At 53.2% G+C, this 25,482-nt stretch overlaps 11 protein-coding genes across 11 annotated transcripts; 5 read left to right on the forward strand and 6 right to left on the reverse strand.

The window, feature by feature from the left end:
- Positions 1-799: 799 nt before the first annotated feature.
- Positions 800-4,209, reverse strand: J4E86_003856 (uncharacterized protein; the record flags this gene model as incomplete). The annotated part of the gene is made up of 3 exons (XM_051444406.1): positions 800-3,503; positions 3,558-4,023; positions 4,080-4,209. 3 exons carry the CDS (start codon positions 4,207-4,209, stop codon positions 800-802), a joined length of 3,300 nt encoding a protein of 1,099 aa, XP_051304031.1.
- Positions 4,210-4,447: 238 nt separating this feature from the next.
- J4E86_003857 (uncharacterized protein) lies at positions 4,448-6,120 on the forward strand (the record flags this gene model as incomplete). The annotated part of the gene is made up of 3 exons (XM_051444407.1): positions 4,448-4,527; positions 4,637-5,822; positions 5,884-6,120. 3 exons carry the CDS (start codon positions 4,448-4,450, stop codon positions 6,118-6,120), a joined length of 1,503 nt encoding a protein of 500 aa, XP_051304032.1.
- Positions 6,121-6,990: 870 nt separating this feature from the next.
- Positions 6,991-8,759, forward strand: J4E86_003858 (uncharacterized protein; the record flags this gene model as incomplete). The annotated part of the gene is made up of 4 exons (XM_051444408.1): positions 6,991-7,153; positions 7,206-7,356; positions 7,410-8,661; positions 8,718-8,759. 4 exons carry the CDS (start codon positions 6,991-6,993, stop codon positions 8,757-8,759), a joined length of 1,608 nt encoding a protein of 535 aa, XP_051304033.1.
- A 654-nt stretch (positions 8,760-9,413) lies between these two features.
- J4E86_003859 (uncharacterized protein) lies at positions 9,414-11,841 on the forward strand (the record flags this gene model as incomplete). Its single annotated transcript, XM_051444409.1, has 3 exons — positions 9,414-9,827; positions 9,884-10,678; positions 10,783-11,841. 3 exons carry the CDS (start codon positions 9,414-9,416, stop codon positions 11,839-11,841), a joined length of 2,268 nt encoding a protein of 755 aa, XP_051304034.1.
- Positions 11,842-13,028: 1,187 nt separating this feature from the next.
- COT3 (Elongation factor 2) lies at positions 13,029-15,854 on the forward strand (the record flags this gene model as incomplete). Its single annotated transcript, XM_051444410.1, has 5 exons — positions 13,029-13,036; positions 13,132-13,147; positions 13,229-13,286; positions 13,352-15,783; positions 15,837-15,854. 5 exons carry the CDS (start codon positions 13,029-13,031, stop codon positions 15,852-15,854), a joined length of 2,532 nt encoding a protein of 843 aa, XP_051304035.1.
- Positions 15,855-16,453: 599 nt separating this feature from the next.
- J4E86_003861 (uncharacterized protein) lies at positions 16,454-18,808 on the forward strand (the record flags this gene model as incomplete). Its single annotated transcript, XM_051444411.1, has 4 exons — positions 16,454-16,518; positions 16,586-16,707; positions 16,757-18,411; positions 18,464-18,808. The coding sequence occupies 4 exons, from the start codon at positions 16,454-16,456 to the stop codon at positions 18,806-18,808; spliced, it is 2,187 nt and encodes a 728-aa protein (XP_051304036.1).
- A 405-nt stretch (positions 18,809-19,213) lies between these two features.
- On the reverse strand, positions 19,214-19,827 carry J4E86_003862 (uncharacterized protein; the record flags this gene model as incomplete). The annotated part of the gene is made up of 2 exons (XM_051444412.1): positions 19,214-19,505; positions 19,592-19,827. The coding sequence occupies 2 exons, from the start codon at positions 19,825-19,827 to the stop codon at positions 19,214-19,216; spliced, it is 528 nt and encodes a 175-aa protein (XP_051304037.1).
- A 22-nt stretch (positions 19,828-19,849) lies between these two features.
- J4E86_003863 (uncharacterized protein) lies at positions 19,850-20,364 on the reverse strand (the record flags this gene model as incomplete). Its single annotated transcript, XM_051444413.1, has 2 exons — positions 19,850-20,036; positions 20,165-20,364. The coding sequence occupies 2 exons, from the start codon at positions 20,362-20,364 to the stop codon at positions 19,850-19,852; spliced, it is 387 nt and encodes a 128-aa protein (XP_051304038.1).
- Positions 20,365-21,134: 770 nt separating this feature from the next.
- Positions 21,135-21,759, reverse strand: J4E86_003864 (uncharacterized protein; the record flags this gene model as incomplete). The annotated part of the gene is given in 4 exon segments (XM_051444414.1): positions 21,135-21,259; positions 21,307-21,571; positions 21,634-21,709; positions 21,728-21,759. The coding sequence occupies 4 exon segments, from the start codon at positions 21,757-21,759 to the stop codon at positions 21,135-21,137; spliced, it is 498 nt and encodes a 165-aa protein (XP_051304039.1).
- Positions 21,760-22,121: 362 nt separating this feature from the next.
- J4E86_003865 (uncharacterized protein) lies at positions 22,122-23,320 on the reverse strand (the record flags this gene model as incomplete). The annotated part of the gene is made up of 3 exons (XM_051444415.1): positions 22,122-22,412; positions 22,472-23,158; positions 23,216-23,320. 3 exons carry the CDS (start codon positions 23,318-23,320, stop codon positions 22,122-22,124), a joined length of 1,083 nt encoding a protein of 360 aa, XP_051304040.1.
- Positions 23,321-23,687: 367 nt separating this feature from the next.
- J4E86_003866 (uncharacterized protein) lies at positions 23,688-25,427 on the reverse strand (the record flags this gene model as incomplete). Its single annotated transcript, XM_051444416.1, has 4 exons — positions 23,688-23,956; positions 24,011-24,476; positions 24,576-25,260; positions 25,309-25,427. The coding sequence occupies 4 exons, from the start codon at positions 25,425-25,427 to the stop codon at positions 23,688-23,690; spliced, it is 1,539 nt and encodes a 512-aa protein (XP_051304041.1).
- Positions 25,428-25,482: the final 55 nt, after the last annotated feature.

Here is a 25,482-nt window from a genome sequence, read left to right on the forward strand (position 1 = left end):
ACACTCAGCCAAGTAGTCATGACAACATCTTCACATTTCTCGGTTCGAGAAGCAAACACAATTTTCCAAATTTGCCATGCAATGCATATAACCATACCGACTTTATGTCTCACTATACTAGATCAATCCCCCTCCTCATCGGCACCCGGCTGATCCTCGACGTGATAGTCATTGACTCTCGGTCCCTCCGGTCTTTCAAGCGATTTGTCTACTTCACAGAATGCATCTACGGAATCTATTCGCGCTAGGACAATGTCTAGATAGAGAGATAGAGCAAGCAAGCCTGCAATCAGCCAGGTAGAGGTTTCCGTCATGGTCAAGTCAAAGACAGCGTATTGAGATGAGTTTTTGAGAAATCTTTCCGAAAGCGTAAGAGGTGAGATGATGGGGAAGACAAGTGCAGGAGTAAGAAGAAACACACAGACCCAGTACAGGGGCGACGGGGAGTACGAGCCAAACGACCATACCAGCAGCCGAAATGACAAGAGCAAACACCTGAATCGGGTAAGAGAACGAGGCGTCTACGTGTATTCCAAACATCCGCAATCGCGAACGGGGTGCTACTTCCAACTATCCTAATAATATACAACCTCAAGGGTAGGCACTTAGGACAGTGCTCTGCACCAGCGCCATTACCAATGACTGAATGGAACATGTCCACGAAAGTGCAGACTTTACTGGCTTTCATCGACATTTTCTATCCGGTCATTGATAACAGCGCTGATGCAGAGCAAGTCACATAATAATACCTGTGTATTCTGGTCCTTCCGCAGCATGTCATCTCCACTTCCCATTTTCATCATCTCCTGCTATCCTTCAGATACGCGTTCCAATCGGTCTTCTCGCCCTGAACATCAACCCCCGTCACGCCATCCCCTTCAGTCCAGCCCTGCCACTTCTCCAGACCAAATAGATGACGCATAGTAGGCCGGCCATGGGGACAAGCCCACGGCTTATCCATACTACCCATGTGTCGAACAATCTCCCGCATGCGTGGCGTCTGAAGGGTCTTACCAATCATCACCGAACTTCTGCACGCGCGACTTGCGAGTAACTTCCTGACCTTGGATGGACGAGGTATATGCGACGATGTGGACATGGACGAAGACTGCGGGCTTTCTATGATAAGTGCCAGGAGTTCCTCTAAATCTGTAGGTGTAAAGGTAACTTCTTTTGACATTGGTAATGAGACCAACTGCGCATGGCCATCTGCGCCATTTTCATCCTCGGTGTCTAGATCGACGACAAAGCCGTTTGCGGTAAGTGAGGGTCTGTTCTCGCGGATGACTTCCTTCTCCACGGCAGTCAGCTCGAGAGGGTGTGGGTGGACTAGTCGCTGTGGCACTAGTGTTGTCGTGGCAGCGAGACGCTCAAAATTGTACTTCTCGTCACTCGCATGCTGGTCGATGATGAAGAGGTCTGATGTGGGTGATGTGGATGTAGGCGGCCGTACAGCGATGATGAAGCCAAGATTAAACTGACCAATGATGCGCATTTCATGGAAATCGGCTTTCGTCACTGTGAGGCTGAGACGTTCTTCCGGGTCTTCCTGATTCAACTGGGTGCTTGTCGGTAGCGCAGTCGCCTCATCGGTCTCCGCAATCGACGCGTCGACGGATGCCTGCACATTTAGTAGGTGCCGAGCAATGACATCCACATCTGTCTCGATGACACGCTCAAGATTGATGGTCCAGTACTTCTTCTGAGTAACCTTGAATAGCTTGTTGGCCCGCTTCAGGTTCATTTCAGTGGGCCGGGCTGCAGCTTCTTCAGCGTCAGCAATGAGCTGCGCAATCTTCGCTTCTTCTCTCTCTTTCTTTTCGGAATCTTCTATGTACTCATCATCATCTGTGATCTCGGCTCCAGCTTCAGCTTGAGGCTGTGCTTCACCATCGGATGAGGATTCCTCTTCTGGAGCTTCTTCGGAAATGACTGTTGCGCGCGGCGGTGGCGCGCTGGATGAGACAGCGATATCATCCGTCCGCGGTTCCTCAAAGCCGCGGGACGGCAGGCGCTTATGCGGAGATGGAGAGCGTACAGGTGCATCAGACATAAGACTGTCTTGCGCGACTTCAGTCTCGTCCTCCCCCTCGTCCTCATCATCATCCTCCTCCTCACTACTTTCAGCTTGGGTACCCGGTGCTGCAAAGCCGCTTAGACCCTTCTTGAATAAACTCCGCTTTGGTGTCTGATTCAGCGGCTTACCGGAGAGGGAAAACTTGGGTGTGTGTATCCTAGAGCGTTTGGCAGCCATCGATTGACTCCCCGTACCAATTGTGGAAACCGTCGTCGTGTCACCAACAGTTATAGTAGCTTGTTGGACTGGCGTGCGCATTGGACGCATACGATCAAAGGCGTTTTGGATAGTACTTTGTGACCAGGACTTCTGCGGCGTTTGTACTACGGCCGGAATTGGCTGTTGTGCATCGTCATCGTCATCAGTGGGTTCTGTCTGCTTTGGCGAAATGACTGGCTCCTGCTTGTGAGGACTCTGAGATGCTATGCGAGCATTAAAATCTTGGACGATTTTGGAAGGCTGGGAAAGCCTGACAGGGACCCCCGCCGCTTCGTCCTCTGGTTCAAACAATGGTGATTGTGATCTTGAGCGCGCTAGCTCGACCTCCTTTCCTTTCTCCGGCGAAGGGCTGCGTGAAGGGCCATGTGAATCGAACATCGGCTCTTCGGGTGACTCTTTGTTCTTGGGGGAGCCGGCTCTTCTAGGTCTTACCATTGGGCGGACCGTTCGTTCTTCTGAGTCCCTGCCAGCAAACCGCTCAATGAGACTTGCCTTTACGAAGCCTGGACGGACATTCATATCGGGCGTGTCTTGAGGAGATAGCACTTCACCTCTCTTTGGAGTCTTTTGGGGAGGCTCGACAGCATCTTCCGATTCACTTCGGCCGCCTGCAGATGCCGAGGTGGTGCTTTCACGGGCTTGTATTGTTGGCGGCTTGAAGGCGGATGTGGGTGTCTTCTTGCCCAAGAGTTGAGCTTGAGGTACACTCTGATCATGGCCCTCAAATAGCTCTAGGAGAGCGTCCTTGAGGTTCTCCAATAGCGTAGTCTGATCGTGGAGCATGATGGTCCGCTTGTCTGGACTCACATTGACATCGTAGGCATTCGTGTCCAGCTGGATGTCTGCAAATACAAAAGCTGACTGCGTGATGTTATAGGATTTGTAGACCTCATTGATGGCCTTGGCAACTTGTGGCAGAGCACAAGGCCGCGAATTCACAAAGAACATCTGTCGGTCTTGTGTCTGGCGACCTTCACCCACAACAGGGCGGGAAATGTGGCCCACTATCTTGACTGTTTTTGAACCTGTTTCCTCTTGTGTGCTCCAGTTCTTTGCGCTTTGTGTGGCACCCAGCCGGCTCGAAGGGTCCATGACGAACTCGAGGCTTAGAGGTATCAGGGCAGCAATCGTCTTCGCGCCGTAGACATTGGAGATGTTGTCTCGCGTACTCGCATTCGCGTTGGTTGAGAAAGCCACCGTCTTCTTTCTTGACCATGTCAGCACAATGGATGAGTACATGAGTATTGGGCTGCACACTCACCCTTTCGGTATCTGATTGCTCACCGAGAACTTGACGCCTACGCTGATGCAAGCATATGCGTTCAGCAGCTGCAGCACTTTGTTGTACTCCCGCTTAATGTTCTTCTCGAGCTCCTTCCGCCGTACAGGTAGGTTATGGAACAGTGTCTCGACCACCACAGTCGTGCCCTGCTTGGCTGCTACCACCGACGTCCCCTTCAGCTTCCCCGACTGCTCGAATTCCAGCTTTGTACCCTTTGGACCATCGGAAGGCCGGGCTGTAATGATGTGAAAGTTGGAGAGCGCGCATAGCGATGACAAGGCCTCACCGCGGAAGCCGAATGTCTGTAGCGACGAGAGGTCGTCGTAGGTAGCGAGTTTGGAGGTATAGTGCTTGAGTGCGATGGTTTCGTAGTCGTCTGGGGAGATGCCAGAGCCGTTGTCTTGTACTTCTATGGCATCCAGGCCATAGTTCTTGAAGCGCACCTCTGCGTTCGTTATCAGTCATCGCATGTCACCCAGAAATCGTGGGGCAAACACATACCAACTGATGTGGCGCCTGCATCGATGCTGTTCTCGACAAGCTCTTTGCAGACTGACTCCAGACCAACAATGACCTGGCCTGACTGGATCTGATGCACAGAGCGGCCCTCGATGGCCTTAATGGTGGCCATGTCAACCCATGCCGAGGTGACGTCCTGGAGACGAATGAATGCGAACGGCGTGACTACGCGACGCGTTTTGGGCTGGCCAATAGGCGTGACGCGCTAAATATGGGGGCAACTGGTCGCACTCCGCCACTGATGAGCTTCCCGCTTCACGTTTCAGACTTCAGAATAAATAAATTGCGCCTTGGACACGTTTTAGATTTCAAGATCCAGACTCCAGAATTCCTCACTGTTCGCGTACAAGATGAATGATCCAAATGAGCTCGAACAGCTACAAGCGGTCGTCCGTCGGATGGCCGTGCAATCGCAATTCGAACACGATCTGTGAGTGCCAGAAACAACCCCGTCCGTGACGTAGGCGTCGCATGTCCTAGCTATGGCAGACTTATACAACGACTCGCACCATTCATTCGAGTAGCTGACGTTCCTGCAGAATCACTAAAAAGAAGCTCGAGCTTGAACAGACCAACAAGGCAGCACGTGCCAATGATGTTGTGTATCAGAAGTATCTACGCTACTACGCAATGAAGGACTGCCTGCGGCTCATGAATCTGATGCATCAAAAGCTCCCCGTGGAGCTACGCGACTTGGTGTATGAGTTCCTCTGCGTTGAACCTGATCGTCCGATTCCCGTTGGGCCATACTATCACTTCCGCAAATACGATAAGCCTTTTCACGATCCATTACAGAGAGAACATTACCACGGCTTCGTGGGACCAATGATTTCGTTCGGGGGGCCACCACCAGCTCCTTACCGCGCTATCACCGGTAACAATCCGGACGTCGATGTGAAGACGGGGAAAGCCGATGATAGCAACGATGTGCAATTGAGCCTAGAACTTACAGAACGCATCGCGAACTTGAAGCTAATCCATCGGGACTATGAACTGAGTTTGGTCGACGACGATAATACCACTGTCCTTCCTGACGGCCGAGTCAGAGAAGAACACACACACAAGCCACCGAGGGATATGCCACTTCCATCTAGCCATTTTCTGGACCCCAGATACGTTGGTGCGGAAGCTGCGTATGAGATACAGAAGACATACTACGCGCTCAATACGTTTTCCATATGCAGCGTTGAACGAGCTATATTCGGCTTTTCCGAGAACCACTCCGGCCACAACATAGCGGGATACGACGACGAGGATGGTACCCCCTGGGAAGTACCGGAGGCCGTTCAGACAAAACCACTGCTGTACCCCAGGAACCACATCAGAAATCTCCAGGTTCGCGTGAAATTTGAGCAGTTTATCGAAGACATGCAAAGAGACCACTCCACGGAGCTTGATAAATACTCCTACGAACGACGCTGCCTCCGCTTCACTGAGCAAAACCTGGAAGGTCTCAGCCAATTTCTGAGGGAGCGATCCAGGCACGATATCAACATCGAATTTGTCGTCATGACTGAGCTCCCAGATTTCCAAGATGGCCAGTTTGGATTGGGCTATCAATGCAACTACGTGAATTTCCTGCAATCTATCAGGAACTGGGTATACATCATGAAGTATGACTGTGACAACATCTCTGTCAAGGTCACGCATCACGACCCGATCATGTCGGCTTTTCCGCGTGACATCACGGGAATATTCGGTTTGACGCAAAAGCAGTGGGAGCAAGTAAGTATAGCAATCGCCAACGTCAGGCTAAGTGTCCAAGATTGAGCTAACGGTAATACAGGAGAAAGCCATTCATCAGGATGAAAACACCTGGGTGGCACAATTCTACCTTGCAATCCCAGGAATGGATCCGGACGACGTTTCGTTTGGCTATCCCGCTATTGAGGTAGACCTTATGCTTCGCGAGCGATGGGGCATGGACTCGATCACAGCTACCGAGGCCACGCTCCCCGTCACAGAAGGCAGATATTGGCCCAGTTCCATCAACGCGGTGCCTCTTGATCGCAGGTGGGACTAGAGGGAATGGAGAAAAGTGAATACCCTATAGCCTACATTAATGTGGGATCTTCTAATCTACCTCTTCTGCTCTTCTGTCCCGGTGTAGTCTACAGACTCGCTCGGGGTTTCCCTTGTATGATGTGCCATCAATGCTATCGGCGCTTCCATGTTCGTAGATGACGACTACTACTGTCAGACCAGGTATGGCCTTGTCGCTGTTTGACACTGCAGCGACGTTCCTTACCGCGACCTTGGGAACACTAATATTGGTAGCATGTAATTGGTCGAATCGAAAATTATTGGGCATACTTCACAGGTGGCGTGGTGGACATGCGATGCGCAGGGCACGCTCGAATTGGATGCCGTGCTTGCGGCGCGGGCGAAGATGCCGATTGGCCGCGTGCCTGAAAACCAAGGCAGGAACTGTATGGGGCGGTCCCCGTGGTCCCTCGATCTCGAGATCTGAGACCTACAGTGGATTTCTAAGACAACGCACGACTTAGGCTTAGTCTCCGAACAACGTTACTGCATGTGCCGGCTACACGCATGTGTCGTATGGTCGTATCCGCCGACCACAGATGCCGCGCTCTATACGGCAGCATCATCCATGCCCGGATGTGCTAAATCCGACTCGCCGGGCAGCGCCAGGCCTATAACGCACTAGAGTCCGAAAGTCGATGTGATTGACATGGCTCCTTTTGCAGTGGCCACCGCTCGCGCCAAGCCCTGCAATTAAACAATCAGAGATCCTCTTTTCGGCTTCGTCCTCGCGCGGGAATATAATACGGCGTCGATTGACTCCCCTTGGCTTCCCTACGTCCTCCCCTCCGCGACCCTCGCGCCTCCCCCCGTACACAACACAGCGCGGCGCGATCCTCATCCCTTCGACATGGCGGTAAACGCGAGTTTTGTCTCGCCCACGGCGGATGCAAAAGTTGCGCATGTCCTCCAGCAATTCGATACCAGCGGTCTCCTATCCTCCGTCTTCTCCGGCTTCAATGCCTGGAAGCTCGCTCTGACGCTTATCATAACGGCGGTGGCGTACGACCAGTGTAGGCATTACATGTGTTACGTTTGCGCCGGACATTGCTGACACTCTCGCAGTCAAATACATCTGGAACAAGGGCTCAATCGTCGGTCCCTCGTGGAAGATACCCTTCATCGGTCCATTCCTCGAGTCTGTCAACCCCGATTTCAAGAAGTACCACGAAAAATGGATGTCCGGTCCTCTCAGCTGCGTATCCGTCTTCCACAAGTATGCCACCCTGTGACCTGCCCTCAGTCTGTGCCTATGCTGACCGCTCCTAGGTTCGTCGTTATTGCCTCTACCCGCGACATGGCCCGCAAGATCTTCAACTCCCCCGCCTTCGTTAAGCCCTGCGTCGTCGATGTCGCGCAGAAACTCCTCCGCCCCGAGAACTGGGTCTTCCTGGACGGCCGTGCCCACGTCGACTACCGCAAGGGTCTCAACAGCTTGTTTACTCGTCAAGCGCTCGAACAGTACCTACCGGGCCAGGAGGAAGTCTACAACACATACTTCAAGCGCTTTGTGGAGCTTTCGCAAGTAGAGAACAAGGGCAAGCACATTCCGTGGATGCAAGAGTTCCGCCTCATGATCACTGCGTTGAGTTGCCGTACCTTCGTTGGTCACTACACCTCTGACGAGGCCGTCAAGAAGATCGCCGACGACTACTACCTGATCACCGCTGCGCTCGAGCTTGTCAACTTCCCTATCATTATCCCTTTCACCAAGACCTGGTATGGAAAGAAGTGCGCTGACATGGTCCTGGATGAGTTCTCCAAGTGTGCCGCAAAGAGCAAGGTCCGCATGGCTGCTGGTGGCAAGAAGGAGTGCATCCTCGACTTCTGGGTAGACAACATGATCGAGTCTGAGAAGTACCGCAAGAGGGTTGAAGCTGGCGAGAAGGTCGATGACGCCGAGAAGCCCGCGACTGTCATCCGCTGGTTCAGCGATCTTGAGATCTCCATGACCATCTTCACCTTCCTCTTCGCTTCCCAGGACGCTACCTCTTCTGCCGCCACATGGCTCTTCCAGATCATGGCTGACCGCCCTGAGTACCTCGAGAAGATCCGCGAGGAGAACATCAAGGCCAGAAATGGCGACGTCCACGGTACTCTTTCTCTTGACGCCATCGAGAAGTTGCAATGGACCCGCGCTGTCGTCAAGGAGACTCTCCGCTACCGTCCCCCAGTCATCATGGTTCCTTACCTGGCTAAGAAGGACTTCCCTGTAACACCTGAATACACCGTTCCCAAGGGCTCCATGGTCATTCCTACCACCTACCCGGCACTTCACGACCCTGAAGCATACCCCAACCCAGACTCGTTCGAGCCCGAGCGATGGATCACCGGCAACGCTGATCAACAAACCAAGAACTGGCTCGTATTCGGCACAGGTCCCCACTACTGCCTGGGCCAGACTTACGCGCAAGCCAACCTCATGTTGATGATTGGCAAGGCGAGTATGTTGCTTGACTGGGACCACAAGGTCACCGATCAGAGCGAGGTGATCAAGGTGTTTGCCACTATTTTCCCTATGGTAAGTCGCATTGCGTAACATCCACCTTCTTCAGAGTATTCGCTAATCTTTCACAGGATGACTGCCTTCTTACATTCAAGGACCGAACAGCGGCATAAACAGTCAATGTTCTATTCAGCTACGTGATGCGCACATTGAGCGATCTTTTCTTGCATCTGCGTCCGTAGATTTCTGTGTTGAAAATTTGGTTCGTCCAAGGCAGAGGTACACTTGTACTCTGGTCTTGCATCTTTAGACATTAATGATTACGGCCCTTGGCGCTTCTTGAGAAGTAGCCCGTTGGCTTCATGAGTACAGTGTAAGCTGGGATGAATTAATACTGGGACGAGGAGGGGATAAGCTGGGGAGGGGACGGCCTTATATAGGACAGCGATAATGGCATGGAGAATGTATGAAGTCAAGAACAATCTTCGCGTGCTTTTGCAAAACGTGCTGGGTGGATTGCAAGCTCAGTGGTCCACATGTCTACCGCGGGCAGGGACTAGAGCTATGACCATGACCCTTGAAGTCCACTCCACATGCCGATTGTCTTCGTGTTTCCACCGCCTGCTTGCCCGCAGCAGCATCCTCCGAGCTCCAGAACCTTCCCACAGATTGCTATTTTTCGCTTGGGACGCCATCGCAAAAGCGCGGCAGAGGAGTGAATGCCCAACCGATTGCGCACAGTCACGCTGCTTTCAACCGACACCCCAATACCAACAGTTGCAGCGACGCAAGACGTTCAGCACAGGTTCTGAACAAAAGCGCACGTCATGGCGCCCACCACCTCTCCCTCGGAGCGCGATCCTGAGCGCGTCGGGCCACACCCATCTTACATCGAGATCGCGAAGCCTTACATCCTGCAGTCGCGCATGCAGAAATGTCTCGCGGAGATTCATATGAGCGATGCCAAGGAAGATGCTGTGCGCTTGCAAGGCGTTGCCTGGATAGATCAAGTCCGGCGCGCGCTGCAGCTGCCTATCCGTACCTTCAACACAGCCGTCATCTACTACCACAAGTTCAGGCTATTACACGCGGACAATGAGTACAACTGGGCAGACGCGGCAGCTGCTGCACTTTTCACAGCCTGCAAGATTGAGGATACGTTAAAGAAGAGTAGGGAGATTCTTTGCGCCCATTGGAACCTCAAGGTTGGGCCTGGTGAGAGCCTAAGCAGCGATGATCCGGTATGCACCTCTTGTGAGCGAGAATAACTACGAGTTCAAAGTTAACACATTAACAGCGCTTCGATAACCACTCCAAGCTTATCATCGGCCTCGAACGTCTCATGCTCGAAAGCGCCGGCTTCGATTTCCGCAACCGATACCCCCAAAAGGTCATGGTCAAGCTTGCCAGAGCTCTGCGATTCGACGCGAAAGACGAGGCGAAGACGACCTGGAACCTGAGCATCGATTCATACAGGACGTTTGCACCGCTGAAGCAGTCTACACCAACATTGGCTATTGCGTGTCTGGAGCTTGCCGCACGACTACACGGGAAGGATACCGCCAAGTTCGTGGATGCGGGACCTGTGCGATACCACAAGTGGGCTACCAGCCGGGCAGAGGTTATGGAGACGCTCCTCGATATGCTCGATCTATACACCCATCACCGCAGCGCGACTTCAGTTGGACCATCCTACACGCTCGAGCACTTCATCAACATCCGCATTGGGCTCAACCAGGAGGCTTCAGCAGCGCACATCCCACGTTATTCGCAGTACAAGTCCGAGCAAGCCGCCGACGCAGAAGGTACAGCCAATGGCGCCAAGCCTCGCAATGGCATCGATCCTACGAGTCCACTTACCCCAGCTACCCCCGTCGCACTCTCGCCTGGCGCAGACCAAGCGCCCAAGTCTGCAATCGGTATTCGTGGTCAGAATGGCACGGTCAGGTTCATGTTGGACGCAGCCCGTGCGCACGGTGAGCGCGCCGAAGTTGAGAAGTTCCACAAGGTCGAAGAAGAGGAATATGAGGTAGAGGTGCCGAATGACCCCAGGGCAGATGACAGGGAAAGAGATAGGGCAAGAGTTGGAAGAGTGCGTTGAGTATAAGCATGGATTTTACGTTCTTGGATTTTGCTGTTCTATTACTTGCGCATTGTATTGCGCACGATAGAGGCGAAGCTAAATGTTACTGATAGGACTCCATCGGCAGTGCTGGTGACTGGTACGGTGTTCCAGCCGCAGTTGAAGATCTGAGGATCAGTGGGGGCAGCGAGCGCGGAGGAGGGTATTGGGACAGATTCCGCCAGCGCTCGGAAGAGGCATCGCTTGCTCGGCCAGCTGCTCACGCGGAAGAGAACGTCCACCCATCAAGAAGGACCGCCAACTTCGACGACACTGACAAGCGCATCATACAACAAAAGGGCAATGACGATGCCGTGGCTTCATTCCACGACAGGAACTCAGAAGATGGAACACATAGCAAACGATCACGGAAACGCCCTCATGCACAGAAGCGGAAAAAGCTGGCCAAGCGGGGTGATATCAGTGGTGATGAAGATACTCATCGGATGGAGTCAAGTTACGAGCGTCATCCGCGAAAGCCGTCAGATTTATCCCACGACGAAGCAGATCACGAGCGGGGCTTTGACCAGACCGATCGGTTCACGCCTCCGCATGACCCCCGAGATGGCCACGTAAATTTTAGCCACCGAAGCCGTGTTGGCACACGTGGAGGCAAGCGCCGCGAAACGGGAGAACACTACCATGAGGCAGATTACGGCAGCCGCAACCGGAAAGATTCGACACCTCCCTTCCAAGACCGATACCAGAAGCGCTCCTACTGGCGTGAAGCGCAAGTCACTGAAGCACAAGGCAGGGAGGATACGTCACCGCAGAAAACTGTGATGCGCAACACTTCCGAAGAGCGTAAAGAACCCGGACAACTAGCAACATTCATCCATCCGGATCGCATAACGCAAGTCTCGCCAGAACCAGAGCATAGTCGAACTACGAGGCCCCAGGCACGCAGCGAGACATTTCCTGCGGTGGACGTCAACAACGAACAGCCAACTGGCACGAATAAGGCACTCTCCGCGAATGATGGGCATCAGTGGGCAGGTACCGGCAACGAGGACAGCAATACCAGAGGAAGAGGTAGGGGCAGAGGCAGAGGCAGAGGCAGAGGCAGGGGTGGTAGGGGTGGAAGGGGTGGCTATCGTGGAGGTAGAGGCAGAGGCGGCAGCTCGGAGGAATGAGACCACAGCTTGCTTTATTCTCGTCTTTTTGATAAAGAGAACTGTCAGGGGCGACGTTCATGTTTTGGTTACCGGAGATTCTGGTGATGTAGGATAGGCTTTTTAGATAGGATAGGCTTGTCGGAGAGGGAAGCGAACGTACTTCGGCTTTCCAACTTGAGACAATGGTCTCGCGGTCAACGCACATTGTATTTTACTGGTATTCCAAAAGGTTTATCGTCGTGCCCTGAAAAAATGAGACGTGACTATGCAGTGGACCCAAAGGGCTGCGGAATTACCGGGGATAAGCCCAACGTGGTAGCAGCCTCATGAACGTGCGCCTCTCGACTGGATTTCAAAGCGTCATCTTGTGAATCTTCTGATCTTGACCCAGAAGATCTTTGGAAAGCATGGGGAGTCATAATGTTGCGTTCCTCAAGGGCGGGAGGGCACTGAATTTGCTCAATTAGATTGCTGAGGTCATCTATTTCCGGACGGATTCCAACCAAGGTGCCTCTGAAACCTGTGCCATGGCGCCGTTGGCAAGGAAATCACGAAAGATGGTATCCATTGTACCAGTGCATGATGATTCTGGGCTTTTCAAGGCGTAGACTTGCCACAAACACCCAACTGGGGCACATGCAGCCATGCATTTTTCCGCTGCAAGGCCAAATCTAGTAGGTGAAATTACAAGTGACGATATTTCCCCCCGATCATGACCCACACCAGTCGCGGCGCTACCCAATGGTATGTATTGGGCCGCCGCGTTACAATCCGCAGACGAGTGACTGGCAGTACCACCAGAGATCAGTGGAGTCATGGCCTCGATTCTGGGGAAATCACAGAATTCAGCACATCAAGTTGTGCGGTACAAAAGCGAAAGGGCGCCGCAGCATGGCCAGTTTGGGCATTACAGGCTACTTCGCGCCACTGGTGGGCCGTGCTTTAGCGAGGAAAGCGCGACTGACCCCACCACTAGCTCTACTAAAAACCTTCGCTCCCCCTCGCAGAACTCTTCTCACCAGACGCACGCCCGCCTCTACGGCTTATAATCAACTCCCGTCTGTCTGACTCTGGTCGACTGCATCGCCAGAGACATCAGCTCAACCCGCGCCCTATACACCGAATCCGCGCGCTCAAAGCGGGGTATTCGTCAACTCCCCTCCACTGAATTTTCGTAAAAGAAGAACAGTACCAACACCGCAAAGATGGTCAAGTAAGTTGCCGACACCATCTCCATCTCCCTCCAAGGCTTGACCTTTTCGTCTCTTGTCTGCGGGAACAATTGTACAATTGCTAACATGACGCCAGCTTCACCGTCGAGGAGGTACGTTCCGCGCACACATCACCCCGCACCACACGTCGATATTGGCAACACCGGAAGGATGAATACTGACTGCGCGGCTAGATCCGTGGTCTCATGGACGACCCTAAGAACATTAGGAACATGTCCGTCATTGCCCACGGTAAGCGCTCTCGTGGCAACCCCGCAGCATCGGGCTGGACAGAAAGCTAACATACCCCACCACAGTCGATCACGGAAAGTCCACCCTCACCGACTCGCTCGTTCAGCGTGCCGGTATTATCTCGGCTGCCAAGGCTGGTGAGGCTCGTTTCACCGACACCCGAGCTGACGAGCAGGAGCGTGGTGTCACTATCAAGTCGACTGCCATCTCCCTGTACGCCACCCTCAAGGACGAGGACGACCTCAAGGACATCCCCGTTCCCACCACCAAGAACGACTTCTTGATCAACTTGATCGACTCGCCCGGTCACGTTGACTTCTCATCTGAAGTCACTGCTGCTCTCCGTGTCACCGATGGTGCCCTCGTTGTCGTCGACACCATTGAGGGTGTCTGCGTCCAGACCGAGACTGTCCTGCGTCAGGCTCTTGGTGAGCGTATCAAGCCCGTCGTCATCATCAATAAGGTCGACCGTGCTCTTCTCGAGCTCCAGCTCAGCAAGGAGGACCTGTACCAGAACTTCTCCCGTGTCATCGAGTCCGTCAACGTTGTCATCGCCACCTACTACGACAAGGCCCTCGGTGATGTCCAGGTCTACCCCGAGAAGGGTACCATCGCCTTCGGTTCCGGTCTCCACGGCTGGGCTTTCACCATCCGCCAGTTCGCTTCCAGGTACGCCAAGAAGTTCGGTGTCGACAAGAACAAGATGATGGAGCGCCTCTGGGGTGACTCCTTCTTCAACCCCAAGACCAAGAAGTGGACCAAGGTTGGCACACACGAGGGTCAGCCCCTTGAGCGTGCTTTCAACCAGTTCATCTTGGACCCCATCTTCCGCATCTTCCAGGCGGTCATGAACTTCAAGACCGACGAGATCCCCACTCTTCTCGAGAAGCTCGAGATCAAGCTCACTTCCGATGAGAAGGATCTCGAGGGCAAGCAGCTCCTCAAGGTTGTCATGAGGAAGTTCCTTCCCGCCGCTGACGCTCTCCTCGAGATGATGATTCTCCATCTTCCTTCTCCCGTCACCGCTCAGAAGTACCGTATGGAGACTCTTTACGAGGGTCCCCACGACGATGTCAACGCCATCGGTATCCGGGACTGTGACCACAACGGTCCTCTCATGCTGTACGTCTCCAAGATGGTGCCCACTTCCGACAAGGGTCGTTTCTACGCTTTCGGTCGTGTCTTCTCCGGTACCGTCCGCTCTGGTCTCAAGGTCCGCATTCAGGGCCCCAACTACACCCCCGGAAAGAAGGAGGACTTGTTCATCAAGGCCATTCAGCGTACCATTCTCATGATGGGTCGTTTCATCGAGCCCATTGACAACGTCCCCGCCGGTAACATTCTCGGTCTTGTCGGTGTTGACCAGTTCTTGCTCAAGTCTGGTACCCTCACCACCAACGAGACTGCCCATAACCTCAAGGTTATGAAGTTCTCCGTCTCTCCCGTTGTGCAGCGTTCCGTCGAGGTCAAGAACGCCCAGGATCTGCCCAAGCTTGTCGAGGGTCTTAAGCGTCTCTCCAAGTCCGACCCCTGCGTTCTGACCTACATCTCGCCATCTGGTGAGCACGTTGTCGCTGGTGCCGGTGAGTTGCACTTGGAGATCTGCTTGAAGGATCTCGAGGAGGACCACGCCGGTGTTCCTCTCCGTATCTCCGACCCCGTCGTGCAGTACCGTGAGACCGTCAACGCCACTTCCAGCATCACCGCGCTGTCCAAGTCGCCCAACAAGCACAACCGTCTCTACCTCACTGCTCAGCCTTTGGACGAGGAGGTGTCCCGCGCTATCGAGACTGGTGTCATCGCTCCTCGTGATGATATCAAGTCGCGTGCCCGTATCCTTGCTGACGAGCACGGCTGGGACGTCACCGATGCCCGTAAGATTTGGTGCTTCGGTCCCGACACCACCGGTGCCAACTTGCTCGTTGACCAGACCAAGGCCGTCCAGTACCTGAGTGAAATCAAGGACTCCGTCGTCTCTGGTTTCCAGTGGGCTACCAAGGAAGGTCCCATTGCTGAGGAGCCCATGCGCTCCATCCGCTTCAACATCATGGATGTTACCCTCCACGCTGATGCCATTCACCGTGGTGGTGGTCAGATCATCCCCACTGCGCGCCGTGTCCTCTACGCCGCGACTCTCCTTGCCGAGCCCACTCTTCTCGAGCCCGTCTACCTTTGCGAGATCCAGGTTCCCGAGCAGGCTATGGGAGGTATCTACGGTGTCCTCACCCGCAGGAGAGGTCACGTCTTCGAGGAGGCCCAGCGTGTTGGTACTCCTCTCTTCAACGTCAAGGCGTACCTTCCCGTCAACGAGTCCTTCGGTTTCACCGCCGATCTCCGTGCCGCCACTGGTGGACAGGCCTTCCCACAACAAGTCTTCGACCATTGGCAACATCTCACTGGTGGCTCGGCACTTGACCCCTCCACCCTCACCGGAAAGATTGTCTTCGACATGCGCAAGCGCAAGGGTATCAAGACTGAAGTGCCCGACGTTTCCAACGTAAGTTTCCCCCCGAATGATACAGAAACAATATATGCTAACGAATCCCGCAGTACTACGACAAGCTATAAGGAAATGCTCGCAAAAGCGTTAGATTTCCTTTATTCGCGATTCTGGGTCATCCGACAGTCATGGGCAAGCTCGTGGCCGCTGGTCGATGTATGACGCAAACAGCTCCCCCATGGGACAACCAGAGCTAGTAAATGTCGGTCCGGGCGGTTTCGCCCTTGATATTAGTCAGGTTTTTTGGGGCTTTGCACGAAAGATACGGATGATGACCCTTTTCCTTACATGTTCTCAGTGTAGTATAGTTGGAGAAAATCAAGCTATATCGCACAAATACCTAAGCATCTTTCATGTGTGACATGTTTTAGTGAAGGAGCTGTCGTCGTGATTGAATGCATGCAATTCCCAGGTCTGGTAGGTGCGACTCCTTCCGTTTTGGATCAAGTAGGAGTTCGAGATGGTGAATGTAGCGGGGCATCGGCGTCACGTGCTCACGGGTAAGAGAGCTATGACAATGCCGTCGCGCTAGTAGCAACGCGAAAGATGTACGCTCGGCGCAATCCAAGTCCCACCAGAAACACCACAGCGCAGTACCAGACTGCAACTCGACATTAACGCGATCGCGCAACCTGGTTATGAACGTCATTCGCTCCTAGGATTCGCCATGTTACTCGAGGAGAAAGATCATGCCGTGTTCAAAAGTTGGTTGCTACCGAATGTGGAGAACATGTAAGTCGGAGCTACACATTGCTCTCACCAGAGCTATCGCGCAGGCGCATGCTGACCTGCATTGTAGCTCCGGTGTGGAAGGCGGAGTGCTCGCTGACTATGTAGCCGCCCTCGTTACCGTCGACGACACGGATGCAAACGTGCAGCGTACCTTGATCGAGTCACTGCAAGACTTTCTTGGCCCGGAGAGTAAGCGCATGCGAAGGCTACGTCACAATTCGTCGCTAATGGCCCAAAGACACCGAGCCTTTTGCAAAAGATGTCATTGCAGCACTCAAAGCTAAGAGCTACCTTGCGAAGCCGAAAGCGAATGACGCGAAACCACAAGCATCGTCTCAAGCCTCACAATCCGCGCCCATACAGTCCATAGTTGGTAGCACCAACTTCGAATACGAACCGCATCCGTCGAACGTGCCATTTGGGGCCCCGAAAGGTCCTGCTGCCAACAGGAACTCAGCAGCATCACACCTCCTACCCGACCGACCGACCGCTCAGGGCTTACATCAGGATGGTTCAAATCAGTCGAGGAAGCGCAAGGTGTTGGAGAGGGACAACAGCCAGTCGCAAGAGGGCCAGGATCCACATTATACCCGCGGCGGCGCAGGAACCAACAGGCCGTCGAAGCAGACAGCTCGCAGAGGCGGTAGGAATGCCGGGACTGGAGATGCGCGGACACAGAACGCGTTCGCGACTTTTGGCGGTATGCCGAATTTCGCAAACCTTCCACCGCCGCCGCCAGGCCCTTTACCATTCGATACCTCAGATCCCATGGCTTTCTTTGCTATGGCAGCAGCCTTCGGGGCGAATCTGCCGGGCATGCCTCAGCTTCCTTTCTCCAATGCGCAAGACGGTGGCTTGAACCAAGGACAGCCAAAGACAAAGTGTGCTGATTATTATGAAAGAGGTTTCTGCGCGCTGGGTACCCTTTGTCCACACGAACACAGCGACGCCGCCGTAGCAGTTTCACCCGACGAAATCCCCGAGTACGATCAGGAGCAGTCTTTCCTTGCTGTACAGCCATCTAGAGGATCCAACAAGCAAGGAGTGTCCGGTGGCCAGCCTCGTGCAACTAAGGGTAGAAGGGCACGCGCATCGTTCTCTTTGCCGGGCTACTCGCGTGACAAGTCGAATAGGACACTTGTCGTCGAACAGATCCCCGCGGAGCATTTCAACGAGGACAGCATACGGAGCTACTTCTCGGAGTTTGGCGATATCGATGAGCTCGAGCTACACTCTAGGAGGCAGTTAGCAGTGATCAAGTTTGCTGATCGCCAGACAGCTAGGCGTGCTTATCATAGTCCCAAGGCCGTCTTTGAGAACCGGTTCGTCAAGGTCTACTGGTACGCACCAGAAACAAAGGAAAAGCTGGCTCAAGAGAAGCAAGAAGACGAAGAAGAGAAGCTCGACCTAGAGGCGATCGCCATTAGGCAGGCAGAAGCTCAGAAAGCGTTTGAGGAGCGCCGTCGCAAGGCTGCGGAAGCAGACGCGAGAGCTGCTGACATTGAGAGACAGCTGGAAGAAAAGAACAAGGAGATAGAAGAGATTAAGCGACAACTTGCCGAACTATCAGGGGACCCGAACGATGACTTCGCTCAGACTCTTGCAACGCTACAGGCTGAAGCAGCGGAACTTTTTGATCAACATGGTCCTGGTGAGCAGGAGACACATGGCCGCGGCGCCTTCAATCCAGCTTACCGAGGTCGAGGATACGCTCCCTTTGCACCTCGGGGTAGGGGCTTTGGACCTTACCGGGGCGCGTACAGGGGCCGTGCAGGTGGTTATGCTGGTCGAAGTGTAGTGAATAAGAAGCTCGACAACCGGCCTAGGCGTCTGGCAGTCACCCAGATCAAGCCAGATACACCGAGGGATGAGTCTCTGCGGCAGCACCTTCTCGTGAGTAGAAGTTATATGTGGATTCATTCATCTCTGCTAACGATCTGTACAGAACACACCCGAATGCACAAATATTGAGCGTCACCCCGAGCAAGCCGACACCCTCATCCTAACCTTCAAAGAGCGCTACCAAGCAGAAACCTTCCTTGACCAATCCCTCAACATTCCCGACGTTGGCAAACTCGATCTCGCATGGGTTCCGAACGACGCCTTTGGTGGTCTCAGATCCGTAACGACGACAGATGATGCACCCGCTGCTCCACACGACGATGATGGCGATGACTCTTCCGCTACCATCGGAGAGCAGGAGATCAAGGTCGAAGAAGATGAGGATCGGCAGATGGGAGGTGTGGATGCGGATATGGATGTTGCGGATGATGTGGATGAGTGGCTGTAAGTGATACCCTTAGCATGTGATGTGTAGTGACAGACAGACTCTGTGAGGTCCTTCTCTTCTTCTTTATTACTATCAAACATCAGCGTGGCGTCATGCTTTTAGGTCAAGGAGCATGGTGTGTTCTCGAGATAGTCTCTTCGCATGAATGTAATGCATCAATATACTGTTTCTTCAGTCTCACAACGTCACATTGGCGCAGACATTTAAGAGGCTTCCACGCCCCACCTCACATATAATATTACACTCCAGCCCTCCAATCTAATAATTACCAGTTGAGTCTGTCCTTATCCCTCCAACTCCGTACACCAGCTCCAACAACATATTCACCTGCCACGTAGTTCCGTACAACATCCTCCCCTGTTCCCAAACTCCTTCCTCCAGGTCTTTTGGCAACCCACGCCCTCATTACAACATAGCCTGAAACCTCTTCACCTCATCCCCCTTCACACCTTCAAACCAACTCACGCGATCCTTGACAAACAGCTCGCGCGTCGGCTTCAACTTCGTCTCGACCAGATTGAAATCATCCACTGTCCCAAGCCGCAAGATGGAACAATCCGGAAAAGCAGCGCCAACACGATACATGAGCGTCCCGCAAGTCTTGCAAAAGTAGTTCGTCATAGTGTGGCCCGAAGCTATCGTCGAGGCCTGACCGTACGACGATAAGTTAGCACGACCACGGAGGTGGCGCAGGTGTCTATTATATCTCTTGTTAGTCACTGCACTGCCATCTGTCTCCCCAAAACCCCAGAACCATCCAGATAGGAAAGAAAAAAGACTTACGAGTCCCTAACCGTAAAATTACTAGCAAACATACTCGCAGTAATCTTCCTGCAATCCGCACAATTACACACAAACGACGATACCAAACCGGGGCCCTCGACCGGGAAAGCGAGTTGAACTGCGCCGCAAAAACACGTCGCAGTCGCTTCTTCGTTGTTGGAAAACCCGTCTTTGGCCTGCCCCGCGAGCGGGAAGTAAGGCAGGGATTTATCGGATGTGCTGACGGACATGGCCATGGATGAGGCTATTGGTGCGGGGTCACGCGGTGAGGGTGTGAATGGTATGACGGGCGTGGGCGTTTGAGTGGTTCGCGTTGATGTTCTGGTAGACGTGCGCGTCGAGGGTTGCCGTGAGGTTTGCGTGGAAGGCTGTGTTGTCCTTGTGGAGTTCTGCGTTGAGGGTCGCGGTGTTGAAAGCGGGGATGGGGATAGTGCGTAGGCGTTTCCTGGAGCTCGTACTGGCGTTCTTGGTAGCGGCGGGGGAAGACTAAGTGTTGATGTTGCTGCCTCGGTAGGCGTGCCGGTGCTTTGAACTGGTGTATCTCCCCAGTTTGCGAAATCTTGGATGTTAGACCCGCGGCCTAGGAACATGGAACTTGCTTTCTTGCGCAGCGAGGAGTGCGATGGTGGCGTGGAGAGTTCTTTGCGTTTCTCTGTTACTAGTAGTGTAGTTGAACTCTTTGACTTGCGCAGCACGGCTGGTGGTGGATTGTCGGTGCCGGGGATGTGCAAGTCGGGATTCAAGCGCTGGGCGATTTGCTTGATGAACTTCATGGTTGCGACTGGCTTTCCCTCTCTTTTTAATGTTCCTCTCTCCCTTCCTTGCCTCGCGATATGTTGTGTACCCCAGGATTTGTAATGGTGAGCACTAAAACTTTCGCGGGAGCTGCTAAGTTGGCTGACAGATCAGATAATGCAGGTCGTGTTTTCCCTTGCGTTCGCTCAGTGGCTATACCGGCCTATTGTTGTGGTTGTTGTTATCGACGGTTTGCTCTGTAAGCCAATATATCATTTCGTCATCGATGTATTACACACATGGAAAAACGTCGCTTTAACCCCGACTCCGCATTTCCTACACTTTCCAGCCCCACAAGGTAAGGATTCAAGAACACAACGGACCCCCGGTTCTGGGATCGAATAGATCGGAACAAACGACGAAAGGGGAGGGTTCGTTGCTACGGACTTGTTTTGGTCTTCCCAAGCCAGCAAAAACAATTATGGCACGCGTCGCGTACTTTCCGTTGGGACGGCTTCACGCTTGAGGCCTGATCTGCGGTGTTAGTGGCCGATTGGTGGTTCCTGACGATATGCAGGGATCGGTTGCATGCGATTTGGACGGTTTCGGTGATTTGGTAAGCATGTCCGTTGGGTCGTGTTCATGGGAAATGCATAAGCTTTACTGTTCACCCTCGATTTTGTTGAGCAGGTGCGACATCAAGCTAGGATACCAATGAACCTTGTATCTGAGACAGTACTGTAAAGTGAACTTTCCCCATGTCGCAGCCATGGTAATTGTTCATTTTCCCAGTTCTCGTTTTCAATAGCTACTCCATGATCTCACTCTGCCTTGCTCCTTCCACTCCATGGACCCAACTCACCCTATCCTTGACGTAAACCTCCCGCTTGGGTCTCAGTAAGCCCTCCATCAGATTCAGATCGTCGACAGTGCCTGCTGCATTTAGTACACACTTTGCTTGATCGAAGGACATCACATACCAAGTCTCATTATGCTAAATTCGGGATGCCGCTCACTCAGCCGGTACATGAGCGTCCCACATGTATCGCAGAAGTAGTTCGTCATCGCCTGGCCAGAAGCAGTCGTCTGAGACTGTGAGAACTTCTTCAGATTGTCCTGGCCGCGTATGTGCTTGACAGCTGAAGCCGCGACAATGAAAGCTGAAGTAAAAGCCGACGCTGTGATCTTTCGGCAATCGGTGCAGTGGCAGACGAAGATGTCTACGAGGCCTGGGGCGGTGGTTGGCTGCGTTGAGCATTAGATCTGTGTGATAGAGGAAGACTGGAGCTACTGGACCGCGAACTTACGAATGCTAGTTGTACAGCTCCGCAATAGCATGTAGCTGTCGCCTCGCCTTCTTTGGAGTAGCCATCCTGATTTAGACTGTTATGGGGTATGTACGGTTTTTCCTTATCTGAGTCTCGTGTAGACATAGTGGTGATGTCCTTGCTTGACTATGACGTAACCGTTGCAGAAGAGGAGTGATTGTGGATGGTACAAGAAGAAGCTTTTTGGGGGCTCAAAGCGATGCTATGTAGTCATGCTTATCTGTGTAATCCAACCTCTAACTCCGATGTATTGCCGGAGGGAGTGCATGTCCGACCCTCCTCTCACTCACTCCGCTCACTCCGTTAATTTCATACAGGCCCCGGACAAAGAAACACGGGCGGTCCATATGCGCTCGTCGGGCGCCAGCATAATCCTCATGGTAGCTTTACTGAGCTGTAAAGTGTGGCATTCTCGGACAAAGACTTAGGCATCTGAAGAGAGACGCATCGAAGTAATCGATAGGCCCTTACAACTTACTCGCCTTACCCTGCCCCAGCGTAACAACCAATTTACCAAACTGACTCGCACTCTTCATATCCTCAAACAGGGTATCAATCTTCTCCACATCCAAACCATGCACACTGCGACTGACCACAGGCTTCATCTTCTTCTCCTTGACAAAGCGCACCATATCAGCGAACTCCTTCCTCGAACCCATGGTGGAGCCACGGACTTCGATGTTGCGCAGCACGGCGGACATGAGGAAGTCCATTTTGGGGGATACGGTCATGCCGTATATGGAGATGACGCCGCCGGCCTATATTGATAAATTAGATCGTTGTATCAAAAAACGGAGAGAGGAATGGAAGAACGAACCTTGAGTATCTTACTCCCCACTTTAACAACATCACCGCCCGCGCCATCAACAATAGCGTCAAGGTACTTCCTCTCCTTGGGCAGCATGGCCTGAAGTTTCTTATCCCAATCCTTCTCCTTGTAGATAACACCTCCCTTCGCACCCAATTTAACCGCCTTGTCAATCTTCTCCTGGTTACCGCTCGTCACGTAGACATTGCAACCTTGTGCCACAGCGAACAACAGCACCATAAGCGCAACACCGCCTCCAATACCCGTAACGAGGATATTGCGTCCTGGCATCGCATTCCCGCTCTTAACCCAGAACGCGCGCCACGCCGTCAGCCCGGTAAGGGGCAGCGCGGCAGCCTCCTCGTCGTTGAGATGGTCGGGACATTCCTCCAGCTCACCGGCGTCAAGCGCGCAGACATCTTGTAGTGTGCCCACGGGATTGCTCTTCGTGCCGCCCATTATCGCATACCCCTTGGGATGTTCGGGGCCGTCCATGCTGTCCTTCCAGCCCGTACCGGGGTTCAGCAAGACGCGCTTGTTGAGCCATGATTGTGCGGAGGGGGATGCGCCGGCGGAGGTGACGATGCCGACGCCGTCTGCGAGGAGGGGCACGCCGAAGGTTGTGCCTGGGTAGAGGTGTTGGCGGATGAAGAGATCGCGGTGGTTCAGAGCGGCGGCGGTGAGGGTTATGAGGGCCTGGGTGATGGGTATTAGATTGTGCGCGGGTGTCAGGTTGTGGTATAGGGAGCTTACTTCATTTTCTTTGGGCTTGGGCTCGGGGACGGTTGTCTTCTCGAGCGGGTAGTAGACTTTGCCTGGCTTGCCTTCGACTTGTCTGATCACGATGGCGGAAGGCATTGTTGTTGATGGTGATTGAGACGTGATGTGGTGACGCGTAGCAGTTCAATGTCGGGCGAACAGGCTAGGGAGGATGCGTGATTAGATATGTGCAGCTTAGATGCGCGGAGCGATGACCCGAGTAGCTCATCATGGTTGTCGTGCTCGGATGCATGACGAAAGAGCTCCTGGACCGAGGTCGCGTTCGGGGCGGAGGGTATGCTTATCGATCGATGCGGGGAATCCGGATGACGGGGATTACTCGGTCTTTGCAATGCAACACACGTTGGGATTCATCAGGAGCAAGTCGTACTGTAATTGGTATTCCTTCTTGCAAGAGTGATGGGTGGCATTCATTTCATATAATACATTAGTGATGCAGGTTCCTTTAGGGCCTCCACCTGAACGACGGATGCCGCCAATCCAGATCCTCAATCTCACCCTGCGACTTGCCAGCCAGCTCCTGGTCAACATCAATGGCATCACGCTGCTTGTTACTCCTGTTGATCCAGAGCAACAATAGAATACTCGATATCAAGATCGTACTGCTGGTCGCCAGATTGAGCCCATTGCCGATGGGATAATTAGGCGCATCTGTTGGGAGGAAACTCCAAGTCGAGATCAGGCCGCCTATATTGCCGAACATGACAACGGTACCTAACATTCGGTCAGACTTTGCTTTGATCATGACGTACAAGTTCTGGTACTTACCAATAGCGGATGCACGCGCCGTGTCGGACACGACGTTGGCGGAGCCCTGCGCGTTGCACAGCGCGCCAAACGAGAATGCTCCCGATGCAATGAGGAAGGTAGCACCATATCGAACTTGCCCATCTGTACTGGCTAAGAACATGATGTATCCGATCATCATGAGTGGTGCTCCCAGGATGAAGAAAATCATGCGCCTGTCGAATCTCCAGCTCAGGAATGGTAGGAGAAGTGTAAAGAAGGCGCCCACAATGTATGGTGGCACGGTGTGAAGTTGCTGCGAAACAACCGTATCGTTTGGGTATATCGTCTTGACGATCGTGGGCGCGAAGAAAGCCAGACCCTGTACCGTGATGTTGTCGAGAAGGAAGATGAAAGAAGTCCCCAGTACCACAGGATTGAAGATACCGCGAAGCGTCTTCTTCCTGTCTAGCTTATCCAGGACCTCGTTCTGCCCGACACGTTCGGACTGGATCAAAAGTCAGCAGTTGTACTATACATACCGGGTTGTCTAGCCGAATCCACGATTTCTTGTGCTATGTATCTTCCAGAGTAGATGGTGACATACCTTGACACGAGCAATCGCCAAATCCTTCTCTTCTTGCGTCAACCAGCGCGCAGTCTCCGGGCGATCTGTGAGCGTCGTGAAGGAGATAAGGGCCAAGCAGCATGTGACAATGCCCTCGATAGCAAAGATCATCCTCCAGCGTGTGAGCGAGCCGAAGGAATCGAGCGTGAGAATCGCTGAAGCCAACAAGCCTCCGAAAGCGCCAGCTAGGGGAGACATGACAATATACAACGACAGTCTGAACGCGAGCTCAGAGCGTCTATACCATCGAGACATGTAGTATGCAATGCCCGGTAGCATACCAGCTTCAAAGATACCCAGCAGAAAGCGTACGCCACAAATGGCATGAATGTTGTGAACAAAAGCCGTGCCAATCGATACGATACCGAAGCATAGTGAGATGATAGGGATGAACCATCCCGGGCCGAGCCATTTACAGCAGATATTGGACGGGATCTCGAAGACAATGTAGCTGACGTAGAACACGGAGAGAACGGTATTGTAGTCGTAACCACTGAGTCCAAGGTCCTTTTCGAGGCCCGCTAGACGAGCGTTTCCGATGTTGGCACGGTCGATGAAGCAGAATAAATAGAGAAGGGCCACGGTCGGGATGATGTACAAATCGATCTTCAGGCGGAGGCGTGACTCTGCCTTTTTGTCAAATTGCATCAAAGCATGGCCGTAGCTGTCGACATTGTCAGCAAAGAAGATCGAAGAGAGTGGCTAGACTCGCATGTCGGTAGCAGTATGTCCGTGTCCCGCAATCTGGTGCGCGTCCTCTGGCTTGAAGTCTTCATGTTGGCTGCTCGGTGTGTCTTTTTCAGCCGCGTAATCCGTCTGGGCTTGGGCCATGGTGAAGCGACGTCCTGAGCGCGTTCAGGTACAGAGAGAAAGAAGGAAGGAACGG

The sequence above is a fragment of the Alternaria arbusti genome (genome assembly GCF_024043155.1).
Source record: "Alternaria arbusti strain BMP 1465 chromosome Unknown scaffold_4, whole genome shotgun sequence".
NCBI lineage: Eukaryota > Fungi > Ascomycota > Dothideomycetes > Pleosporales > Pleosporaceae > Alternaria > Alternaria arbusti.